The 21,815-nt window shown below is 35.4% G+C and overlaps 1 protein-coding gene across 11 annotated transcripts in view; it reads right to left on the reverse strand.

Moving 5' to 3' along the window:
* Chm (choroidermia (RAB escort protein 1)) overlaps positions 1-21,815 on the reverse strand; it is a 144,948-nt gene that overhangs the window by 60,962 nt on the left and 62,171 nt on the right. For 9 of the 11 annotated variants that reach the window (XR_387043.3, XR_001782732.1, XM_006528381.3 and 6 more), the window contains 4 exons: positions 14,463-14,877; positions 10,996-11,112; positions 10,376-10,496; positions 8,623-8,848 (listed from right to left, as the gene is read on the reverse strand). Coding sequence is in view for 9 of the 11 variants with exons in the window: in XM_006528381.3 (XP_006528444.1) it covers positions 8,623-8,848; positions 10,376-10,496; positions 10,996-11,112; positions 14,463-14,877 (879 nt within the window). In the remaining 2 variants the exon portion in view is untranslated. The remainder of the gene's footprint in view (positions 1-8,622; positions 8,849-10,375; positions 10,497-10,995; positions 11,113-14,462; positions 14,878-21,815) is intronic. The other 2 variants (NM_001370790.1, NM_001370789.1) reach the window with 2 other exon arrangements.

A 21,815-nucleotide genomic window follows, 5' to 3' on the forward strand; every position in this document is an offset into this window, starting at 1 on the left:
TCATAAGTACCAGGACTATAAATTTATACAACTCTGAAATAACAATAATCTATATTCACTTTATATAATACAGTTATGTTCTCTTATATCATTACATTTGAGTGTTAATATATCCAAGGGTAAGAGCTGGGGAGATGGTTCATTCATTAAGGATACTGGCTGTTCTTCTTAAGGACCAGGGTTCGATTCGCAGCACCCACATGGCAGTTCACAACTCTCTGTAACATCAGTTCCAGGAAATCCAATTCCCTCTCCATGGACTACATGGGCACCAAGCAAACACATACTGCAGGTATTCATGCAGGCAGAACAACCATACACATAACTTTTATTTGTTTATAATTTAAATAATCTAAAATTATTACCTTTGCCTTTTCCATAATATAAGGAAGGCTACTGAAGTATTTTGAATTTAAAAGAAAAGTTCAGTAATAAACAATTACAAATAATTTGAAAGATAGTCAGAACTGAATTTGGAGACTGTCTTTGTTTTTGGTTTCTTGTTTTACTTGTGTTTTGCTTCATGTTGAATGACAACCTCTAATTTATATTTAAAATAATCACACTTTATATACTATTTCTATCACACTTATAGGGAGATAGGGTTATTCCAAAGAGATGGTAAATGTGGTTTTGAATATTATTTTTAAAGACTTGTAGATTAATACTGTGTTACCTTCCAGTTCAATCAAATTAAAATTTTAGTTTCACACACTGGCCTTCTTTGAAATATCACCCTTACTCAGGAAGGAACCAGTTATATTTGATCCTAACATCTATTCCTGGAAGTATTTTAAGATCTGGAATATTATACCTATCTAATAATAAGAAGAAATGAGCTTGGGTAAGTTCTCATACCTACTATCAGTATAATCTATTACCTGAATCAGAATTGCAGTGGGCTATTTCTAAAAATAGAAGCTTACTGTATCACTTAGCCAATGAAGCACCAATAAACTCTTAAGGGTTATAATGGAGTCCCGTCTCCCCCCCCCCCCACAATATACTTAAATATTAGCAAGAGGTTATTCACATTAATTCTTTCCCTGTCAAAATCTGAAGAGTAATATAGGCAGGAATACAAAGCATTCCATTGCTTTATTAACAGCAATGCTCACTGATCTGTGAATAACCTGGAAAAAGAATGAAGATTATTGAGTTACTTTATCAATCTATCCATCCATCACTACAGAACAGGTTTCAGAATGATGGATTATCTCAGCACCCTGGTGTTGATCCCACACATTGTCTCCTCAAGGGAGAAACCCACAACCATTCAAACATAACCATGCTTACTCTATATCACTCCTATGACAATGTAAACTAGTAACTAGGAAGAAAGCTGTTCTTAAAATAATATACAACTGATTCAGAAAATTATGTATATTGCTGATTTATTTTATCTTCCAGAATTCTAGAGTCTATACTAATTCTTGAAATATAGCTCCTTAACTTTCCAGAAACTTTTTTTAAATAATCTATTCCACATTGTTCTTGTGATTTAATGAGAATAATTCTCAATTGAGTGTATCTTTGTAGTTTTTATCATTTGCACAGGGTGCAGACTGACAATCATAAAGATTTTTTAAGGCACTCAGAGATTTTGTAAATAAATACAGTTACATATATTATTCAGATAAAATTAGACATGCGATGTCGCAGTATCCCAAAATTTGTAAAAATTTAAGCAAATGATGACAAACTAGATTTGAAGTTACCAGTCGGTCAGGGATTTGGCAAATTCCTTTGCTCTATCAAGGCTTTTGCTATTTTTTATTTTAAACAGAGATTTGCTTTTTAAATGATGGCTTTAAGTTTGTGGTATAGTTGAAAGTCAAATACAAAAGAGTAAGAAAATTATAATCATATATATTCTTTTAGATTTACAGACTGAGCAGATAGAAAAGAAAATATACCAAAATATTTAATGTGATAATGATAATAGGTTACAGAAGCCATGCATCGCAGTTTATGATTATAATCGTAGCACTTAAGAAGCTCTGGCAGAAGTATCCGTAAGAATTTGAGGTCAGCTTTGGCTACATAGTAAGTTTAAAACAAGTCTGGGCTACACAGCAAAAAGAAACTAAAAAAGTAATGCAATTTGATTATTTCCTTTCTTTCTTATTTATTTTTTGTGGTGCTGGTAATGGAACCCAAAATTGTGTATAAAAACTATCATGTAGCTACAAGCAGAGGGTTCTAATTCTTTTAATAATAAATAATGGGTTTGTTCTTCTTTATGAAAAATTTCCCACAATATTATACTTCTTATATAGTAAAGACCATATTAGGATTTATTTGTTGGTGTCAACAAGGGGAATTACTAAATTATGGTGTATATATCCATATAGTAGGTTATTTCACCATTTAAAATTTAAAGTATATGTATATATACACCCATTTACACATCGGCATCCATACAAGCATAGAGTAGGTGAGAGATACACAATCACCTTATTCTATAGAAGATATGGAATTCAAGAATGGGGATAGTACTTCTTCATGAAGTCACAGATTTGTGTTCCTTTTGCGCCCTCAGATGTTTATTTTCCCCCTAAATATGAAGATCTTTTGTTGCCCAATAGTTCACTTTTTAATATATATTTAGAATCTCCTATGCTAAATGTCCTACTTAAATTGTTCTATTGATTTAAATGCTAAGGTATGTTAGACTGCTCTACTCCTTAAAGAAATTTTATATTGTTCCAAATTACATCATTGAAACAGTACAAAATGATTTTTAATACTGGACAGAAACTTTTAGTCTCACTCTTTCAACATGTAACTAGTACAGGGGCTCATTAGAGTGCTCATTTTGTTATATTATTGTGCTACTCAGAAAATTTAATACACCCTAAATTGGATGCATTTGCCTAAATGGAACATTCAAAAATATCTCAAGGCTTTTTTTTTAAAAAAAAAATCGATTTTGTCTGCTACAAATTAGTAGAGAAAAGTAGTAGTGGTGTTTAATGGGTAGAGATCAATGATGCTGTTAAAACTTCTGCAACACAGAGGACAGCTGCTCCCCAAACCAAAAGGATCATACTGACATCAATATCTCTAATTGGGAACCTGAAAAACTGTTCTATAAAACACTTTGTGTATTTTACATTTATATATCACAGTTAATTAAAACAGGTTCAGACAAGTCCACCTCACTTTTGTTCTGGGATCATTCAATAAAAGCAGTAGTAAAGGTCATTAATAACCATAGTAACAATAACAGCAACAGTAACAACAGCTAATATTTCCATAACACATAAATATATAGTACTATAAGAATTTCCCAGATATTAGCCATTGTAATACAACCCATGAGGTAGACACCATTATTATTCTAACTAGATAGCTGATCAAATATTCATAGCAAGTAAACAGCAGGGCCGTCATTTGACCTCAGGAGTCCCTGTCACCCAATTCACTATAATCACTTTTATCCACATGACCAGGGCATTAAGTAGCCATTTGTATCCAACTGGAGAAGCACATTCCGATTACTCTTCCAGTAGTAACACATTCCAAGTTTTCTGTGTCCTGACCCACATCATATATCTTAATAAATCTTGGAAGCACTCTCATAATTCACTCCTTGCGACCTTTTGCTTTTATGATCTCTCAACAAATATTAAATTATGAAAATACGTATCAGTGGCTCAATTCTTTTAAATCATAGCTGCCTTTGAAAATCTAATGAAACTATGGACTCCTTTTATAAGAAAACACATGTAGGATATATCATATATACAAATTCCAAGGATTAATGTACTGTAGATTAAGAAGCTTCGATATATCTCCTTTTCCAGAAAAAGATATTCTAACTATTGTCCAGTCAATGACCCACAAGAAATGCATTAGGAAATCTGTATTCAAGCCCCATATCCTTTCACTTGAATTCTCCTCATTTGTAAAATCAAACAACCAATCAAAACAATTTCTATGAACATTTCCCCCAGGTCTATTTTTCCCAGAATTACAGTTTGATCTTTTTCTTTTCTGTATAAAAAGAGATTAAGGATTAAGGGGATTTTGGTTAAAGGAAAAATCTAAGGCTTATTTGTCATTGGCAATACAAATGAGGCAGACATCAAAAACCTTTATTTCATTCTTTCTGATTTCTTATGCAACTGAAGTATATGTTCAGTTTCTCAAAAATTTAATCTCTGATCATTTAAGACTTTTCCCTGATTTTCAGATAGAGTCATCCAAATTAACAAGTGGCACCTATGATTCTAAAAATTACCTAGAGGGAAAAAGAAGTCCTGGCTATTAGAGAATGACACGAGTAGATTACTTTGGTCAAAAATGTGTTTTCAACTATGATTTTTCCAAAAGAAACTATAAAACATTAAGCAAAATGCATTGATGTACTGATCTAACATTGAACTCCAGACTGAAGAAGGCTTTAAAAGATAAAAATGATACAGCAACAGCAAATATCTCAGTCTATATTAAACCTTCAAACCAATGGTTACCATCAAATAACAGCAGCATTTGTGTGCCCCATTTGGGGTTCATTTCTGACATTACTAATTGAATGCATTCAATGGAAAAGTCCCTTTCCTTTCTGTTACTTTCTGTTACTGTTGCTCCAATAATCTCAAATAAAGTTGTTAAATATGTACATATCCATTCACATATTTTGTACATTTGGGTCTCACTCATGCTCTGTTTTAAAAATCATTAATTCAGAGATCAGCTTCAGGTCTGTAATTTTCCTGTAATAACAGGCAACTTTCCATACATATTATATTGAAATTACTTGATATTTTACATATAGCATGCAGGGAAATGCTGAGTCTGAACACTCAGCAAAAATATTTGCTGGTGATAATTTATTTGGGTGTTCCAAAAAAAAAAAAAAAAAATTTATTTGGGTGTGTGTGGTTATACACACACATATACATGTATATGTTTATGCCTATGTGCTAAAACTGAAACATTCCTATTCATCTTTAAATCGTTTTTCACATTGGAAAGACTGAATGACTGGATAAACTAACAGCTAATTACCCTCTTCTTATTTCCATTCTCCCCTCAAACAAAACTCCCTGGGAAGTCCCAGCCTAATTATGAAAACTGTGAAATCTGCTTGCTAATGCTGGTGAGAGGGCTCAACAGGTAAATCACTTGCTGCCAAGCATGATACAGAAATTTGATTCCTAAGACCTCATGGTGAAAGGAAAGAAGAGATCCCTGCACGTTGTTCTTTGACATGGACCAGCATGCAGCGGCACTTGTGTGACACATGCACATACACATACAATGAATTAATGAATGAATACATTAATTTTTTAAAAATTAAAATTTGTTTATACTGTGCTGCTCCATTTCTCAGATTGTAGACAACATGACAGAGTTTATAAAATTCATTCTGGACTAGAAAGTAGTTCCAAAACTTATTATATCACCAACTATACAGATGGCAGTAATAAATTACTAAAGTTAGAAGCAGAAAAAGAACTTACATTTAGAAAATAAACTGTTTAAAAATCTATATACTACACAAACATTCTGTCCATTCTGGCAGAAAAAAATATTAAGCAACTAATTATATTAAAAAAAATTTTGTAAGGCTTGCAAGACTTGAAAATACATAGGTTTCGAAGACTTTCTTTCCAATATGGTCCCAATTATATGCTCTGACATATTAATGTCTACTAGGTAGCGCAATAAATAAGCTTCATTTTCATTGCTAAAAAAATATACCTATTTAAAATGATAAAAGCCTCAAATGGCATTTATTCATGGAAGTTATCTCTAGTAGTTAACATGTTATACTGCTTACACAGAATTCATTTAGGATGCAAGGATATGACTTACAAATGTCTTTGAATCCTTCACATAAATATGCATGCACACCATTTATAACAGTAGCCTTGATGAGAACACGTTGTAACTGGCTGTGAGAAATGCTTAAGAGGCTTATATTAAACCAGAATACAGAATGGAGGTTAGAAATCACAGAACAGGTGACACCTTATTCTGATAACCTGGTGATAAAAAGCGTAGGCGATGATGTATAGATAGTGGTTGTGTGAGTAGTTTAGGATATAAACAGATCAATACTTACATGAAATCATAGTTCATTATGCAGTAAATCCATTAAAAACTTAGAAAATAGTATCCCCAAGCCAAGTTAATACACTTTTACCATAATTCACACAGTCCCATTATAAAATACAATTAAGAACTCAGTTGTGATAATTACCAAAGGACTACTTACAAGTTTGATATAATACTTCAAGCAAAAGAGTTATTTGTTGTTTCCAGTACGCATACATTTCATTGTACCAGTCCTGGAGAAACTAGTTCAAGTTGGAGATCAAGTATAATTTACATAAAAAATATCAAAGTTGAACCACAGGCATGATACTGATAACTCAGTAGAAGATTAAATAAATAAAGTTCTGATGACATTTTGGCCTTAAAAAGATCAACCACCAATGTAGAGAAAATGCTCCTGTTTGTCTAGGACATTATACATATATCTCTTTCTGAAATATTTTCATATTTTGGAATATTTGCAATACATAAAAAGTAACAAGGTATCTTAATGAAGAGATCAAAAATTTGAACATTAAATTCATTTGTGTTTAACATACACCTAATAAAACATCTGAAGATAACTTTATAGAATATGTTTGCTGCATGAGTTTTTGACTATGACCTACAAGAGGTCACATACAAAATTTCCTACTTGTGGTATTGTGACAGTCCTCACAAATTTCAGACTTGGGCATATAAATAAGATTTCAAATTTTTAGGAAAAGACTACTACGTTTTGTATGATTATTTTTAGAATCTCACTATGTAACCCAGGCTGGCCTCAAACTTAGGGTGATCCAAGATTGGAACTGTGTGACTTGACACTAGGTTGCTGCTTTCTATTTGTATAAAGTATCAATAAGGAAGTCAGTGAGCTGCAGATGACTTCACGGGGAACTTTTCATTCTATCCCTGGTCTTCACCTAGTGTGGGAAGAGCAAGTGTGGCAATATAAGAAAAGACAATATAGTTTCTGGAAAAAAAGGAAACAGCAACTAAAGGTGAATTTCCCTAATTTTTTTGAACACACATTTTATTTAGGGTTTTACTGCTGTAAAGACACTGTGACCAAGGCAACTCTTATAAGAACATTTAATTGGAGCTGGCTTACAGGTTCAGAGGTTCAGTCCATAATCATCAAGGCGGGAGCATGGCAGTGTCTAGGCAGGCATGGTGCAGGAGCAACTGAGAGTTCTAAATCTTCATCTGAAGGCTGCTAGCAGAATACTGGATTCCAGGCAGCTAGGATGAGGGTCTTAAAGCTTAAACCCACAGTGACACACCTATTCCAACAGGGCCACACTTTCTAGTAGTGCCACTCCCTGGTCCAAGTATATACAAACCATCATAGACACCAACTGAATATTGGTGATAGAAATTATTGTTAACTGTTTAGAGGTCTGAATGGTGTTGAATTATGATTTTTGGAAGAATTTCCCTATTTTTTAACCTTTATTTTTTTTTATTTTTGAGATTATATTTAATATGTTTCTCCTTTCCTTTTCCTCCGTCCAAGCCCTCCTATGCACCTCTTCTCATTCTCCTTCAAATTCATGGCCTTAATTTTTTTTTTTTTTTTACTAACTGTTACGGAATGCATATAAGTGTTTGTATATACATATATATATTCCTAAATATAATCAGGGTGGCACACGCCAGTAGGATATGCTAAAGAGGCAGACTTAGGAGGATCTCAAGTCCCTCTGTAATTTCAATTGATGCGACGAACTATGGTCTTAAGGATCCAACACTCTGTCATTCATCTCTATCTTTTTTCCCTATTCAGAAGGAAGAAAGAGACCTATAATATTCAGAAATTAGCTACTTCCATTCTTACACTGAAGGACTTAGGAGATATAAGTGTGAGAATACATGCTTCCATTGATACTGAAGGAAAGAACCCCTCAAACACATACAAGACTAGGGTTGAAATCAAAGCTTCAAGCAATAAGCACTTGGACAAAACAATAATGTGTTCAAATGTTTTGTGCCAGTATTACTATGGAGCTATATACTGGGGTCTATACCTAAGTGAAGGTACTGGAAAGGAAATACGAACACCTCAAGTGTGCAGTACCTTGACAAAACCAAGTAATTCCAGCAATATAAAGTATCTAAAATTCCGAGTGCTCAGGTCAAAGGAAGCACTCCAAAAGAAAATATGACGCTAAAATGAATCCACAGAACTAACACAAGGAACTAATCAACCACGTGAAAGTTAAATATTAGAGGAAACAGAACATATATACATATACATACACACACAGTAATATATAATATTTTAGGTTCAAAATCAGGCTAAATTGGATATACCACTTAGATGGAGAAGTAAACATTAAATCACTTACAAAAAATAAAATGAACTATGTGTGCATATACTCACTCTTCACCGGACTTATTTTAAGATAGGAGCGTCAATAACTCAGCCTAGCCTCAACATGCTATGTAGCCAAGAGCGGTCTTCACACCACATGGTAGGATTACAGGGATACATTACCCAGCTCCCTTCTGTCTTATTTTCATGTTATGTTTTCCATACAACTCTTTTAGAAGATATAAATCATAACTTACCTGCAAAAACACTGTGGAAGTTCTCCTTGGCCATATAAAGGAAACAGAAATGGAGTGTTGCCATACCGCCCAAGACACTGAAGAAACTTTTTAGTAGCTTTGAGACCATCTACAGTACTGCTTGTTGTCTCTGATGTCATTGCAATTGAGTGCAGGACAAAATATTGTAGGTTGGGGGTTAATTTTTGAGTTTTTAAGTATTCAGAAAATGTAGTTTCCTCGTATGCTATGAAAAGATGAAAATTTATCGATTAAAATCAAGTTTAATATCTATTTAAAAGCACCCTACATTACTAGAGCCAGGCCTGTTAAAGATTTCAAACAGGACACAAGTTGTCCTTATTACTACAGTTTGGAAATGAACTATTTATTGGTCTTAAGGACAAAATATGAAATAACTCCACTATCCTAAATGAATCAATAATAGTTTTTAAAGCTTTAAACAATGAATCTTTATTTAGTAATTTATTGATGTGAAAATCCACGGAGGTATTAAATAACTCAATGTGTTTCTGTGGATGCCAATAACCTCAATTCATTAGCATTTAAACTATACAGTAATGTCAACATTTATATCTAAAAATATTAAAGATAAAATGGAATGAAGTGATAAAATACATTAATAAAAATGTCACTTTTGTTACATTTTGCATCATACTTTCGTTCATCAAACGTAGGATAAAAAGTTTTACTAAATTAATGAAACTAATATGTCTGTGGCTGCTAGAATCTAACATACTGACAATCACACATCAAATAATAAGGAAGACCTATCAAACTAATTAATCCTTTCTGTTAGTAAGAGAGAACAAGTAAAACTAGTGGGAGGACCCAGTCCTGTGCCAGAAAACAGGCCTTTATGGAAATATTAAATGATAGAAACGAACTTCCTGAGAGTCTCTAAGTCCAGGTACTGCAAAGAAAAAGCTGGTATTCACTGCCTTAAAGCTATAATAGCAAGAATTAGAATCTCATAATTCCATCAAAACAAATCATGATGTAATTCTCAATGTAATTTTATATATTATCAACAAAGTACTTTAAGTTTGCACAATATTTCCATCCCAATGTACTTAGAAAATAGCTGACAATAAAATAATGAAATCAATTTTGAACAAGCTAAAATGGCTGGCCTTAAGAATACAGTAAGAAGACAAACCTCAGCTTCTCTAGATCTGGAGGTTTCCCTATACATGACACAGCACTTATGTCAATCAAATGAATAGCTCAATTTTCCAAGTAAAAGCAGTCTAGAAAAATGACATCTAGCAAGTTATTACTATAGTAGTAGTAATAGTAGTAGTAGTAGTAACAAAACAACAACATATTAAAGGTTAAATAACAAAAAAGGCATGTCATATCAAGAATCAAGTAATATACTATATCATGAGCCAAGTCTTCACTTCAATTACTAGTGCCATACATATAATGATTAAATAATCAGTTAACAGTATTTAATTTTTAAAAAATTATAAAGGGGAGATGGCATGACATTCTTGCAATGTTGAAAATATTTGCATTATAGCTACTACCTACATAGAGGTACTAAGTACTTGAAATATGTCTAGCATGACTGAGGAACAAATTTCTTCAGTATTTCATTTAAATGAATTCAAATAGCCTGCTTCTATAGCTTACTAGATCTAGGAGTTAAAATGCATTTTAGAATAATCAGTTGTTTTCCAACCTGAGGAAGCATATTAAAATTACAATCTCTAATAATCAGAAAATACAAGTTAATGGAAAGCAATACCTTTGTACTCATCGGGATGGTCTTCATATTCCACACAAAATGTAAGAAATTTCATAAGCATTCGCTTTTCTACCATAGTAAGTTGTTTGCTATTGAAGACATCTGCTCTGGAACAGGGGACCTGAAAGGCATTTGAAAGTGAAGGTTTCAAAGTACTTCCTATTGACACAAGTATTCCAGGATTCCACGTTTTAGTCCTTTCCTCATTACAAGGTTATCATTTCCATTCCATTCTCGCTGCTTCATGTCACCTTTCATCACTTCTAATAGCATCTCTCTTAACTACAGAGATAATTAACTTGAGAGCTCTGTTACTTAATTCTGCCAAGTTGTTCTTCATGCCTTTAAAAGGGCAATGGCACGTCACCCCTAATAGCAAAGAAATGACAATTCAAATATGGTACTGCTGACTGAAACTAGCATTTCCTCAACATTAAAATCAACCTGAGGAATAAATGTTCAAAAACAAAACAGAAGTTTTAATGGGGCTCATTTTGTATTTAGATTTATAAACCACCATGCAAAGTTGAAACTCAGCCTTACTAGGAAATAGTAAGTGTTGCTTATCCTTCCAACATGAGTAATAGTAACTTGTCTCAGAGAGTTGAGCAGCACAGTACCTGTTCCACAGTTCCTTCTCGAAATGCAAGAATCCTCGTAATGTTTTTAAACTCTGCATACCGACTAACATTTGATTTGATTAGAAGATCAATTAGTAATCCCCGAGAATAGAGAAGCTGTAGACAGAAAGTATTTTAGAGAATAACACCAAAAGCAAATCAAATAAAAATGGTAACTGACATGCATGTGCATGAACATGTGTGCGTGCACGTGCGCGCGCGCGCACACACACACACACACACACACACACACACACACACCTGTTAGAATTTAAGTTAAATATACATTTTAAAATGTAGAAATATTATATATAATATACTATAATATAAGACAATTCATTAAATGTTCACAATTCATTATGGAAATTCAAACCAAAAAATGTTTAATCTAATAGGTTTCTTTGTAACTCATTTTGGCAGTAAAACCAGATCCAAACTCCTACATAGTTCTGCTACTCTTGCCTAGACATATGAACATTTATGAATTTCATTAAAGAAATGTTAATGCATTTAGTTATGAAGTCTCTTCTCAGCGCTGGTAAGAATGTTTCACTGCACACAGTACATTAACAATTCCTTCGTATTTCCTCCTAAATTATCCTCGATATCTGAAAGATATGATAGCCTAGGATCCCAATGTCTAAGGTTGATACAAGATTTTGAACTGGAAACAGACTGTTGCTTATAAGAGATAAGTACAGTGGACCACCCCATGCCACCAATACAGACAAACGAAACTCAAAGAAAATAACCACTCATGACTTTGTGATACATTTGCAATACAGAATCAAATTCTCTCATAATCTAAGTTTATATGACATATGACCTTTTCAAGAAGTGAACAGTTTTATTATCAATATATCTGTGAAGGACTGATTTAATCTTTCAGCATATCTCGAAATTAATAGCAGAGATGAAAATAAGAAAAATTTAAACACTATTATCAAGGATGTTTGAAATTTAACCATATGGATGAATATTATACAATTTACTATTTCCTATGATCAGTATACTTATAATCTATAACTCAATATATTAAAATATAAAAGCTATATTTATAATAACTAGAGAAAATTAAATAAAATGTTTGACTACACAAATAATGGCATCCCTAATTTTTTCTCAATTATTAGTTTGAACACACAAGAAGATGATCTTTAAGTTAATAGAAATTATGTGCAATTTTATAACCTATCAGATTAGTTTACCATTGGGTCAACCAGAGTTAACACATTTTTAGAAATTAATCTAAATACTCTGACTAAATAAATATGCCATGTTATTTGATTACATCATTCCTAACAGAGTATACAACTGATACACCCTACTTTGTTTTTTTATTTACAAGTCTTAACTTTATAAAATAAAGTGGTATTTTATTTGTTTAAAATCATTTCTGATTTAATACTCTACCAACAGGTACAATTTTATAAATATTAATATATTTGTACCCAAAATTATTTCTTGTAAAGTCAAATAAACCTTAAAGCAAGTTAGTTTCAGTTATCACTAAAGAGTAAAACCAAACTTCAATTAAAATGATCTTAAGCTTAAGTTTTGAAAGCATGAAAATAATACAGGCACCATATGAAATCATAAGCCTTTTTTTTTTTACAGCGTCACCTACTTGATCTACCATAGTAATTTCATGCTGATGAGAGTTTTGAAACAAATCTGTAATTACATTAAAATAATAAGAAGCTGTTTTAAACATGTTTTGGTCTATGTGGCATACTGGCTCCATAGTTGAGGTATATAAGCTTACTTTAAATAGGTTTAAATTAGAACAACAACAAAAAAAGCCTTTATGTTGATTTTTTTCTAGTATTCTGAATAGTATAATCTTTTGTGTGGTAAAATATTCAAATTTCCATACACTAAATTCAAAGCAAATAGGGAACCACACATATCAGATTTCATCAACAAAATGTAAGCCACATGAATCCTTCCCTTTCTTTTATCACATCTTTTAAGGCAATGTCTGATTGGAATATTTTATTACTGTTTTAAACAAACATAGACTTACTTCTTTTTTTTAAATTATAATCTTTTTTATTATATATTTTTTATTACGTATTTTCCTCAATTACATTTCCAATGCTATCCCAAAAGTCCCCCATACCCCCCCCCACTCCCCTACTCAACCATTCCCACTTTTTGGCCCTGGCGTTCCCCTGTACTGGGGCATATAAAGTTTGCAAGTCCAATGGGCCTCTCTTTCCAGTGATGGCCGACTAGGACATCATTTGATACATATGCAGCTAGAGTCAAGAGCTCCGGGATACTGGTTAGTTCATAATGTTGTTCCACCTATAGGGTTGCAGATCCCTTTAGCTCCTTGGGTACTTTCTCTAGCTTCTCCATTAGGGGCCCTGTGATCCATCCAATAGCTGACTGTGAGCATCCACTTCTGTGTTTGCTAGGCCCCGGCCTAGTCTCACAAGAGACAGCTATATCAGGGTCCTTTCAGCAAACGCTTGCTAGTGTATGCAATGGTGTCATCGTTTGGAGGCTAATTATGGGATGGATCCCTGGATATGGCAGTCTCTAGATGGTCCATCCTTTTGTCTCAGCTCCAAACTTTGTCTCTAACTCCTTCCATGGGTGATTGGTTCCAATTCTAAGAAGGGGCAAAGTGTCCACACTTTGGTGTTCGTTCTTTAGTTTCATGTGTTTTGCAAATTATATCTTATATCTTGGGTATACTAAGTTTCTGGGCTAATATCCACTTATCAGTGAGTACATATCATTTGAGTTCTTTTGTGATTGTGTTACCTCACTCAGGATGATGCCCTCCAGGTCCAACCATTTGCCTAGGAATTTCATAAATTCATTCCTTTTAATAGCTTCTTAGGAACCCAGTTCAACTGTGAAGCTTCCTATGGTCCAGCATCAGATATTATAATGAGCTAATGTTAGAGTTAGTTATGGAAACTCCAGCAAAGACAAAAGAATTCTTCCTGTACTCTACCACCAGTAAGAAGGTATACTCCAATGTCCACAAACCTGACCATTAAAATTTCAAAAATGCATTGGTTTATTTAGGTTAAATTTTATGAGGGCTAAGGTATGTTTATATAAAACCTTTTGCAAAGAACATGAAGTTTGAACACAAATGTTGGATACAAATAGAATTTTTCTTCTAATGGATAGTGCCCATGCATTAGAATATTAGGATGCCTAATACCTACCCTAATACAATAGCATTCTTCACACACAAAACAATATTTAGTTGAGTTTAAAAGCACATTAAGTGTATTAATACTAACATCTTTATTTAACTTATATTTAAAGAAAGTATGTGGTTACCCAATTATATAACCTTGTTTACTATCATTATATAAAGCAAAATGCTCTACAACTCAGAAGCTAAAAGGAAAAAAGTATACTTAGAGGTCCAGATGCTTTTTTCAATGAATTAAAAATTATCGTTATTTTATGTTAAGATGCATAAAATTGGTACTTACTTTTGATACTAAATCAATGTTAAATCTTCGGCCTTCTTTAATAATCTGTGAGTAAGTAATTACATTTCTCTTTGGTGTCTCTGTGTTGTCTTGTACTTTAGGCAAAATTTCACTTGATTGTTCTGTTGAACTTTTTGCATCACTCTGAGTTTCTTTCTCTCCTACTTCAGCATCATTTACTTGTGGTGAACTCTCTGGCCCCGTGCACTGACTTTGTTCTGCAGGTAGTTCACAGCTCCTCGTGCTTAAGGACTCCTCTGCAGTAGGAAGGCAAGCGGCCTCTGCAGCCTCTGTGGCCTCTGCAGCCTCTGCGGCCTCTGCAGCCTCTGCGGCCTCTGTGGCCTGTGCGGACATCACTGAAGCAGGATTTTTCTGCAGTGCACCAGCTTCTTCAACATCTTTGTGCAAATCCTGACTAATAAGAAATTATGATAATAATTAATACCATGCTTCCAATAGTTCTAGCCTGCTGCAATTTACTCTTTTACAATTTTCACAGCAAAAGGAATTTTATTCCTATATCCTTTTTTGTCTTAAGTTCAGGGTACATATTGTCTCACGTGACCCATACATTAAACCACCATCTGTTAAAGTTTCAATGCAATATGAAACACTAAGATATGAAACCCATAAAAAATATTTTAACGTTAAAGAGACCATAAACACGAACTTTCAAAAGCATTTACAGAAGACAGAGGAATCTTATTTTAAAAGCAAACCAAGAGGGTAGCTGCCAGCGGACTGGCCCGACACCCGCACGGGCCCACACAGGATTCCCCACGGGATCCTAAGACCTCTGGTGAGTGGAACACAGCGCCTGCCCCAATCCAATCGCGCGGAACCTGAGACTGCAGGAAATAGGGAAGCAGACTACCCGGGCATGACCTGGGGCAGAAGCCCCTTCTGCTCCACTCGAGCCCCAGGGTTCCTTGCCAGCAGAGTCGCCTGACACCCACAAGGGCCCACACAGGATTCCGCACGGGATCCTAAGACCACTAGTGAGTGGAATACAACTTCTGCCAGGAGTCTGGTTCGAACACCAGATATCTGGGTACCCTCCCTGCAAGAAGAGAGCTTGCCTGCAGAGAATACTCTGCCCACTGAAACTAAGGAGAGAGCTACCCTCCCAGGTCTGCTTATAGAGGCTAACAGAGTCACCTGAAGAGCAAGCTCTTAACAGTGACAACTATAACAGCTAGCTTCAGAGATTACCAGATGGCGAAAGGCAAACATAAGAATCCTACTAACAGAAATCAAGACCACTCACCATCAACAGAACGCAGCACTCCCACCCCACCTAGTCCTGGGCACCCCAACACAACCAAAAATCTAAACCCATATTTGAAATCAATTCTCATGATGATGATAGAGGACATCAAGAAGCACCCCAACACAACCAAAAATCTAAACCCATATTTGAAATCAATTCTCATGATGATGATAGAGGACATCAAGAAGGACTTTCATTAGTCACTTAAAGAATTACAGGAGAGCACTGCTAAAGAGTTACAGGCCCTTAAAGAAAAGCAGGAAAACACAACCAAGCAGGTAGAAGTCCTTAAAGAAAAACAGGAAAACACATCCAAACAGATGATGGAAATGAACAAAACCATACTAGAACTAAAAGGGGAAGTTGACACAATAAAGAAAACCAAAAGCGAGGCAACGCTGGAGATAGAAACCCTAGGAAAGAGATCTGGAACCATAGATGCAAGCATCAGCAACAGAATACAAGAAATGGAAGAGAGAATCTCAGGTGCAGAAGATTCGATAGAGAACATCGACACAACAGTCAAAGAAAATACAAAATGCAAAAGGATGCTAACTCAAAACATCCAGGAAATCCAGGACACAATGAGAAGACCAAACCTACGGATAACAGGAATTGATGAGAATGAAGATTTTCAACTTAAAGGGCCAGCTAATATCTTCAACAAAATAATAGAAGAAAACTTCCCAAACATAAAGAAAGAAATGCCCATGATCATACAAGAAGCCTACAGAACTCCAAATAGACTGGACCAGAAAAGAAATTCCTCCCGACACATAATAATCAGAACAACAAATGCAGTAAATAAAGATAGAATATTAAAAGCAGTAAGGGAGAAAGGTCAAGTAACATATAAAGGAAGGCCTATCAGAATTACACCAGACTTTTCACCAGAGACTATGAAAGCCAGAAGAGCCTGGACAGATGTTATACAGACACTAAGAGAACACAAATGCCAGCCCAGGCTACTATACCCGGCCAAACTCACAATTATGATAGATGGAGAAACCAAAGTATTCCACGACAAAACCAAATTCACACAATATCTTTCCACGAATCCAGCCCTTCAAAGGATAATAACAGAAAAGAAGCAATACAAGGACAGAAATCACGCCCTAGAACAAGCAAGAAAGTAATCCCTCAACAAACCAAAAAGAAGACAGCCACAAGAACAGAATGCCAACTCTAACAACAAAAATAACAGGAAGCAACAATTACTTTTCCTTAATATCTCTTAACATCAATGGTCTCAACTCCCCAATAAAAAGACATAGACTAACAAACTGGCTACACAAACAAGACCCAACATTCTGCTGCTTACAGGAAACCCATCTCAGGGAAAAAGACAGACACTACCTCAGAGTGAAAGGCTGGAAAACAATTTTCCAAGCAAATGGTCTGAAGAAACAAGCTGGAGTAGCCATTCTAATATCGGATAAAATCGACTTCCAACCCAAAGTTATCAAAAAAGACAAGGAGGGACACTTCATACTCATCAAAGGTAAAATCCTCCAAGAGGAACTCTCAATTCTGAATATCTACGCTCCAAATGCAAGGGCAGTCAAATTCTTTAAAGACACTTTAGTAAAGCTCAAAGCACACATTGCACCTCACACAATAATAGTGGGAGACTTCAACACACCACTTTCATCAATGGACAGATCGTGGAAACAGAAACTAAACAGGGACACAGTGAAACTAACAGAAGTTATGAAACAAATGGACCTGACAGATATCTACAGAACATTTTATCCTAAAAAAAAAGGATATACCTTCTTCTCAGCAACTCACGGGACCTTCTCCAAAATTGACCATATAATTGGTCACAAAACAGGCCTCAACAGATACAAAAATATTGAAATTGTCCCATGTATCCTATCAGACCACCATGGCCTAAGGCTGATCTTCAATAACTATATAAATAATGGAAAGCCAACATTCACGTGGAAACTGAACAACACTCTTCTCAATGATACCTTGGTCAAGGAAGGAATAAAGAAAGCAATTAAAGACTTTTTAGAGTTTAATGAAAATGAAGCCACAATGTACCCAAACCTATGGGACACAATGAAAGCATTTCTAAGAGGGAAACTCATAGCTCTGAGTGCCTCCATGAAGAAACGGGAGAGAGCACATACTAGCAGCTTGACAACACATCTAAAAGCTCTAGAAAAAAAGGAAGCAAATTCACCCAAGAGGAGTAGACGGCAGGAAATAATCAAACTCAGGGGTGAAATCAACCAAGTGGAAACAAGAAGAACTATTCAAAGAATTAACCAAACGAGGAGTTGGTTCTTTGAGAAAATCAACAAAATAGATAAACCCTTAGCTAGACTCACTAGAGGGCACAGGGACAAAATCCTAATTAACAAAAGCAGAAATGAAAAGGGAGACATAACAACAGATCCTGAAGAAATCCAAAACACCATCAGATCCTTCTACAAAAGGCTATACTCAACAAAACTGGAAAACCTGGACGAAATGGACAAATTTCTGGACAGATACCAGGTACAAAAGTTAAATCAGGATCAAGTTGACCATCTAAACAGTCCCATATCCCCTAAAGAAATAGAAGCAGTTATTAATAGTCTCCCAGCCAAAAAAAGCCCAGGACCAGACGGGTTTAGTGCAGAGTTCTATCAGACCTTCAAAGAAGATCTAATTCCAGTTCTGCACAAACTATTTCACAAAATAGAAGTAGAAGGTACTCTACCCAACTTATTTTATGAAGCCACTATTACTCTGATACCTAAACCATAGAAAGATCCAAAAAAGATAGAGAACTTCAGACCAATTTCTCTTATGAATATCGATGCAAAAATCCTCAATAAAATTCTCGCTAACCGAATCCAAGAACACATTAAAGCAATCATCCATCCTGACCAAGTAGGTTTTATTCCAGGAATGCAGGGATGGTTTAATATACAAAAATCCATCAATGTAATCCATTATATAAACAAACTCAAAGACAAAAACCACATGATCATCTCGTTAGATGCAGGAAAAGCATTTGACAAGATCCAACACCCATTCATGATAAAAGTTTTGGAAAGATCAGGAATTCAAGGCCCATACCTAAACATAATAAAAGCAATCTACAGCAAACCAGTCAACATCAAAGTAAATGGAGAGAAGCTGGAAGCAATTTCATTAAAATCAGGGACTAGACAAGGCTGCCCACTTTCTCCCTACCTTTTCAACATAGTACTTGAAGTATTAGCCAGAGCAATTCGACAACAAAAGGAGATCAAGGGGATACAAATTGGAAAGGAGGAAGTCAAAATAACACTTTTTGCAGATGATATGATAGTATATATAAGTGACCCTAAAAATTCTACCAGAGAACTCCTAAACTTGATAAACAGCTTCAGTGAAGTAGCTGGATATAAAATTAACTCAAACAAGTCAATGGCCTTTCTCTACACAAAGAATAAACAGGCTGAGAAAGAAATTAGGGAAACAACACCCTTTTCAATAGTCACAAATAATATAAAATATCTTGGCGTGACTCTAACTAAGTTAGTGAAAGATCTGTATGATAAAAACTTCAAGTCCCTGAAGAAAGAAATTAAAGAAGATCTGAGAAGATGGAAAGATCTCCCATGCTAATGGATTGGCAGGATCAACATTGTAAAAAAGGCTATCTTGCCAAAAGCAATCTACACATTCAATGCAATCCCCATCAAAATTCCAACTCCATTCTTCAACGAATTAGAAGGAGAAATTTGCAAATTTATCTGGAATAACAAAAAACCTAGGATAGCAAAAACTCTTCTCAAGAATAAAAGAACCTCTGGTGGAATCACCATGCCTGACCTAAAGCTTTACTACAGAGCAATTGTGATAAAAACTGCATGGTACTGTTATAGAGACAGACAAGTAGACCAATGGAACAGAATTGAAGACCCAGAAATGAACCTACACACCTATGGTCACTTGATCTTCGACAAGGGAGCTAAAACCATCCAGTGGAAGAAAGACAGCATTTTCAACAATTGGTGCTGGCACAACTGGTTGTTATCATGTAGAAGAATGCAAATCGATCCATACTTATCTCCTTGTACTAAGGTCAAATCTAAGTGGATCAAAGAACTTCACATAAAACCAGAGACACTGAAACTTATAGAGGAGAATGTGGGGAAAAGCCTTGAAGATATGGGCACAAGGGAAAAATTCCTGAACAGAACAGCAATGGCTTGTGCTGTAAGATCGAGAATTGACAAATGGGACCGAATGAAACTCCAAAGTTTCTGCAAGGCAAAAGACACCGTCAGTAAGACAAAAAGACCACCAACAGATTGGGAAAGGATCTTTACCTATCCTAAATCAGATAGGGGACTAATATCCAACATATATAAAGAACTCAAGAAGGTGGACTTCAGAAAATCAAATAACCCCATTAAAAAATGGGGCTCAGAACTGAACAAAGAATTCTCACCTGAGGAATACCGAATGGCAGAGAAGCACCTGAAAAAATGTTCAACATCCTTAATCATCAGAGAAATGCAAATCAAAACAACCCTGAGATTCCACCTCATACCAGTCAGAATGGCTAAGATCAAAAATTCAGGTGACAGCAGATGCTGGCGTGGATGTGGAGAAAGAGGAACACTCCTCCATTGTTGGTGGGATTGCAGGCTTGTACAACCACTCTGGAAATCAGTCTGGCGGTTCCTCAGAAAATTGGACGTAGTACTACCGGAGGATCCAGCAATACCTCTCCTGGGCATATATCCAGAAGATGCCCCAACTGGTAAGAAAGACACATGCTCCACTATGTTCATAGCAGCCTTATTTATAATAGCCAGAAGCTGGAAAGAACCCAGATGCCCCTCAACAGAGGAATGGATACAGAAAATGTGGTACATCTACACAATGGAGTACTACTCAGCTATTAAAAAGAATGAATTTATGAAATTCCTAGCCAAATGGATGGACCTGGAGGGCATCATCCTGAGTGAGGTAACACATTCACAAAGGAACTCACACAATATGTACTCACTGATAAGTGGATATTAGCCCAGAAACTTAGAATACCCAAGATATAAGATACAATTTGCTAAACTCATGAAACTCAAGAAGGACGCAGACCAAAGTGTGGACACTTTGCCCCTTCTTAGAAATGGGAACAAAACACCCATGGAAGGAGTTACAGAGACAAAGTTTGGAACTGAGACGAAAGGATGGACCATCCAGAGACTGCCATATCCAGGGATCCATCCCATAATCAGCTTCCAAACGCTGACACCATTGCATACACTATCAAGATTTTGCTGAAAGGACCCAGATGTAGCTGTCTCTTGTGAGACTATGCCGGGGCCTAGCAAACACAGAAGTGGATGCTCACAATCAGCTAATGGATGAATCACAGGGCTCCCAATGGAGGAGCTAGAGAAAGTACCCAAGGAGCTAAAGGGATCTGCAACCCTATAGGTGGAACAACATTATGAACTAACCAGTACCTCGGAGATCTTGACTCTAGCTGCATATGTATCAAAAGATGGCCTAGTCGGCCATCACTGGAAAGAGAGGCCCATTGGACACACAAACTTTATATGCCCCAGAACAGGGGAACGCCAGGGCCAAAAAGGGGAAGTGGGTGGGTAGGGGAGTGGGGGTGGGTGGGTATGGGGGACTTTTGGTATAGCATTGGAAATGTAAATGAGCTAAATACCTAATAAAAAATGGCAAAAAAAGCAAACCAATACAGTGTAATCTTCAAAATGAAAAAGTAGGGCTATAAACCACAACACCACTTCTAATTAACTCTCTAGTCCTATAATATGCAGGGATAATAGAAGCTATCATCAATCTCGTCTAAAACTAAACTAACACGTTGCCTGCAAAGAGCCCAGCATTGTACCTGGAGCAGAGCAAATGCTCAATAGTGGTAATTATCAAAGAGGAGTAATATGAAGGTCTTTGGATTTAATAGTGTGACAGACTACCTTGAGTCCAGTGGAGAAAATCTTGCAGGAAAAGAAAACAATCAAACAAACAAACAAACAAACAAAAGTTTTCCTATTATTCTATGGTACCTACCAGGATCTTTTCACACTGTTTCTTATTTATTCTTGATATTT

This window comes from Mus musculus, chromosome X (genome assembly GCF_000001635.26).
Source record: "Mus musculus strain C57BL/6J chromosome X, GRCm38.p6 C57BL/6J".
Classification (NCBI taxonomy): domain Eukaryota; kingdom Metazoa; phylum Chordata; class Mammalia; order Rodentia; family Muridae; genus Mus; species Mus musculus.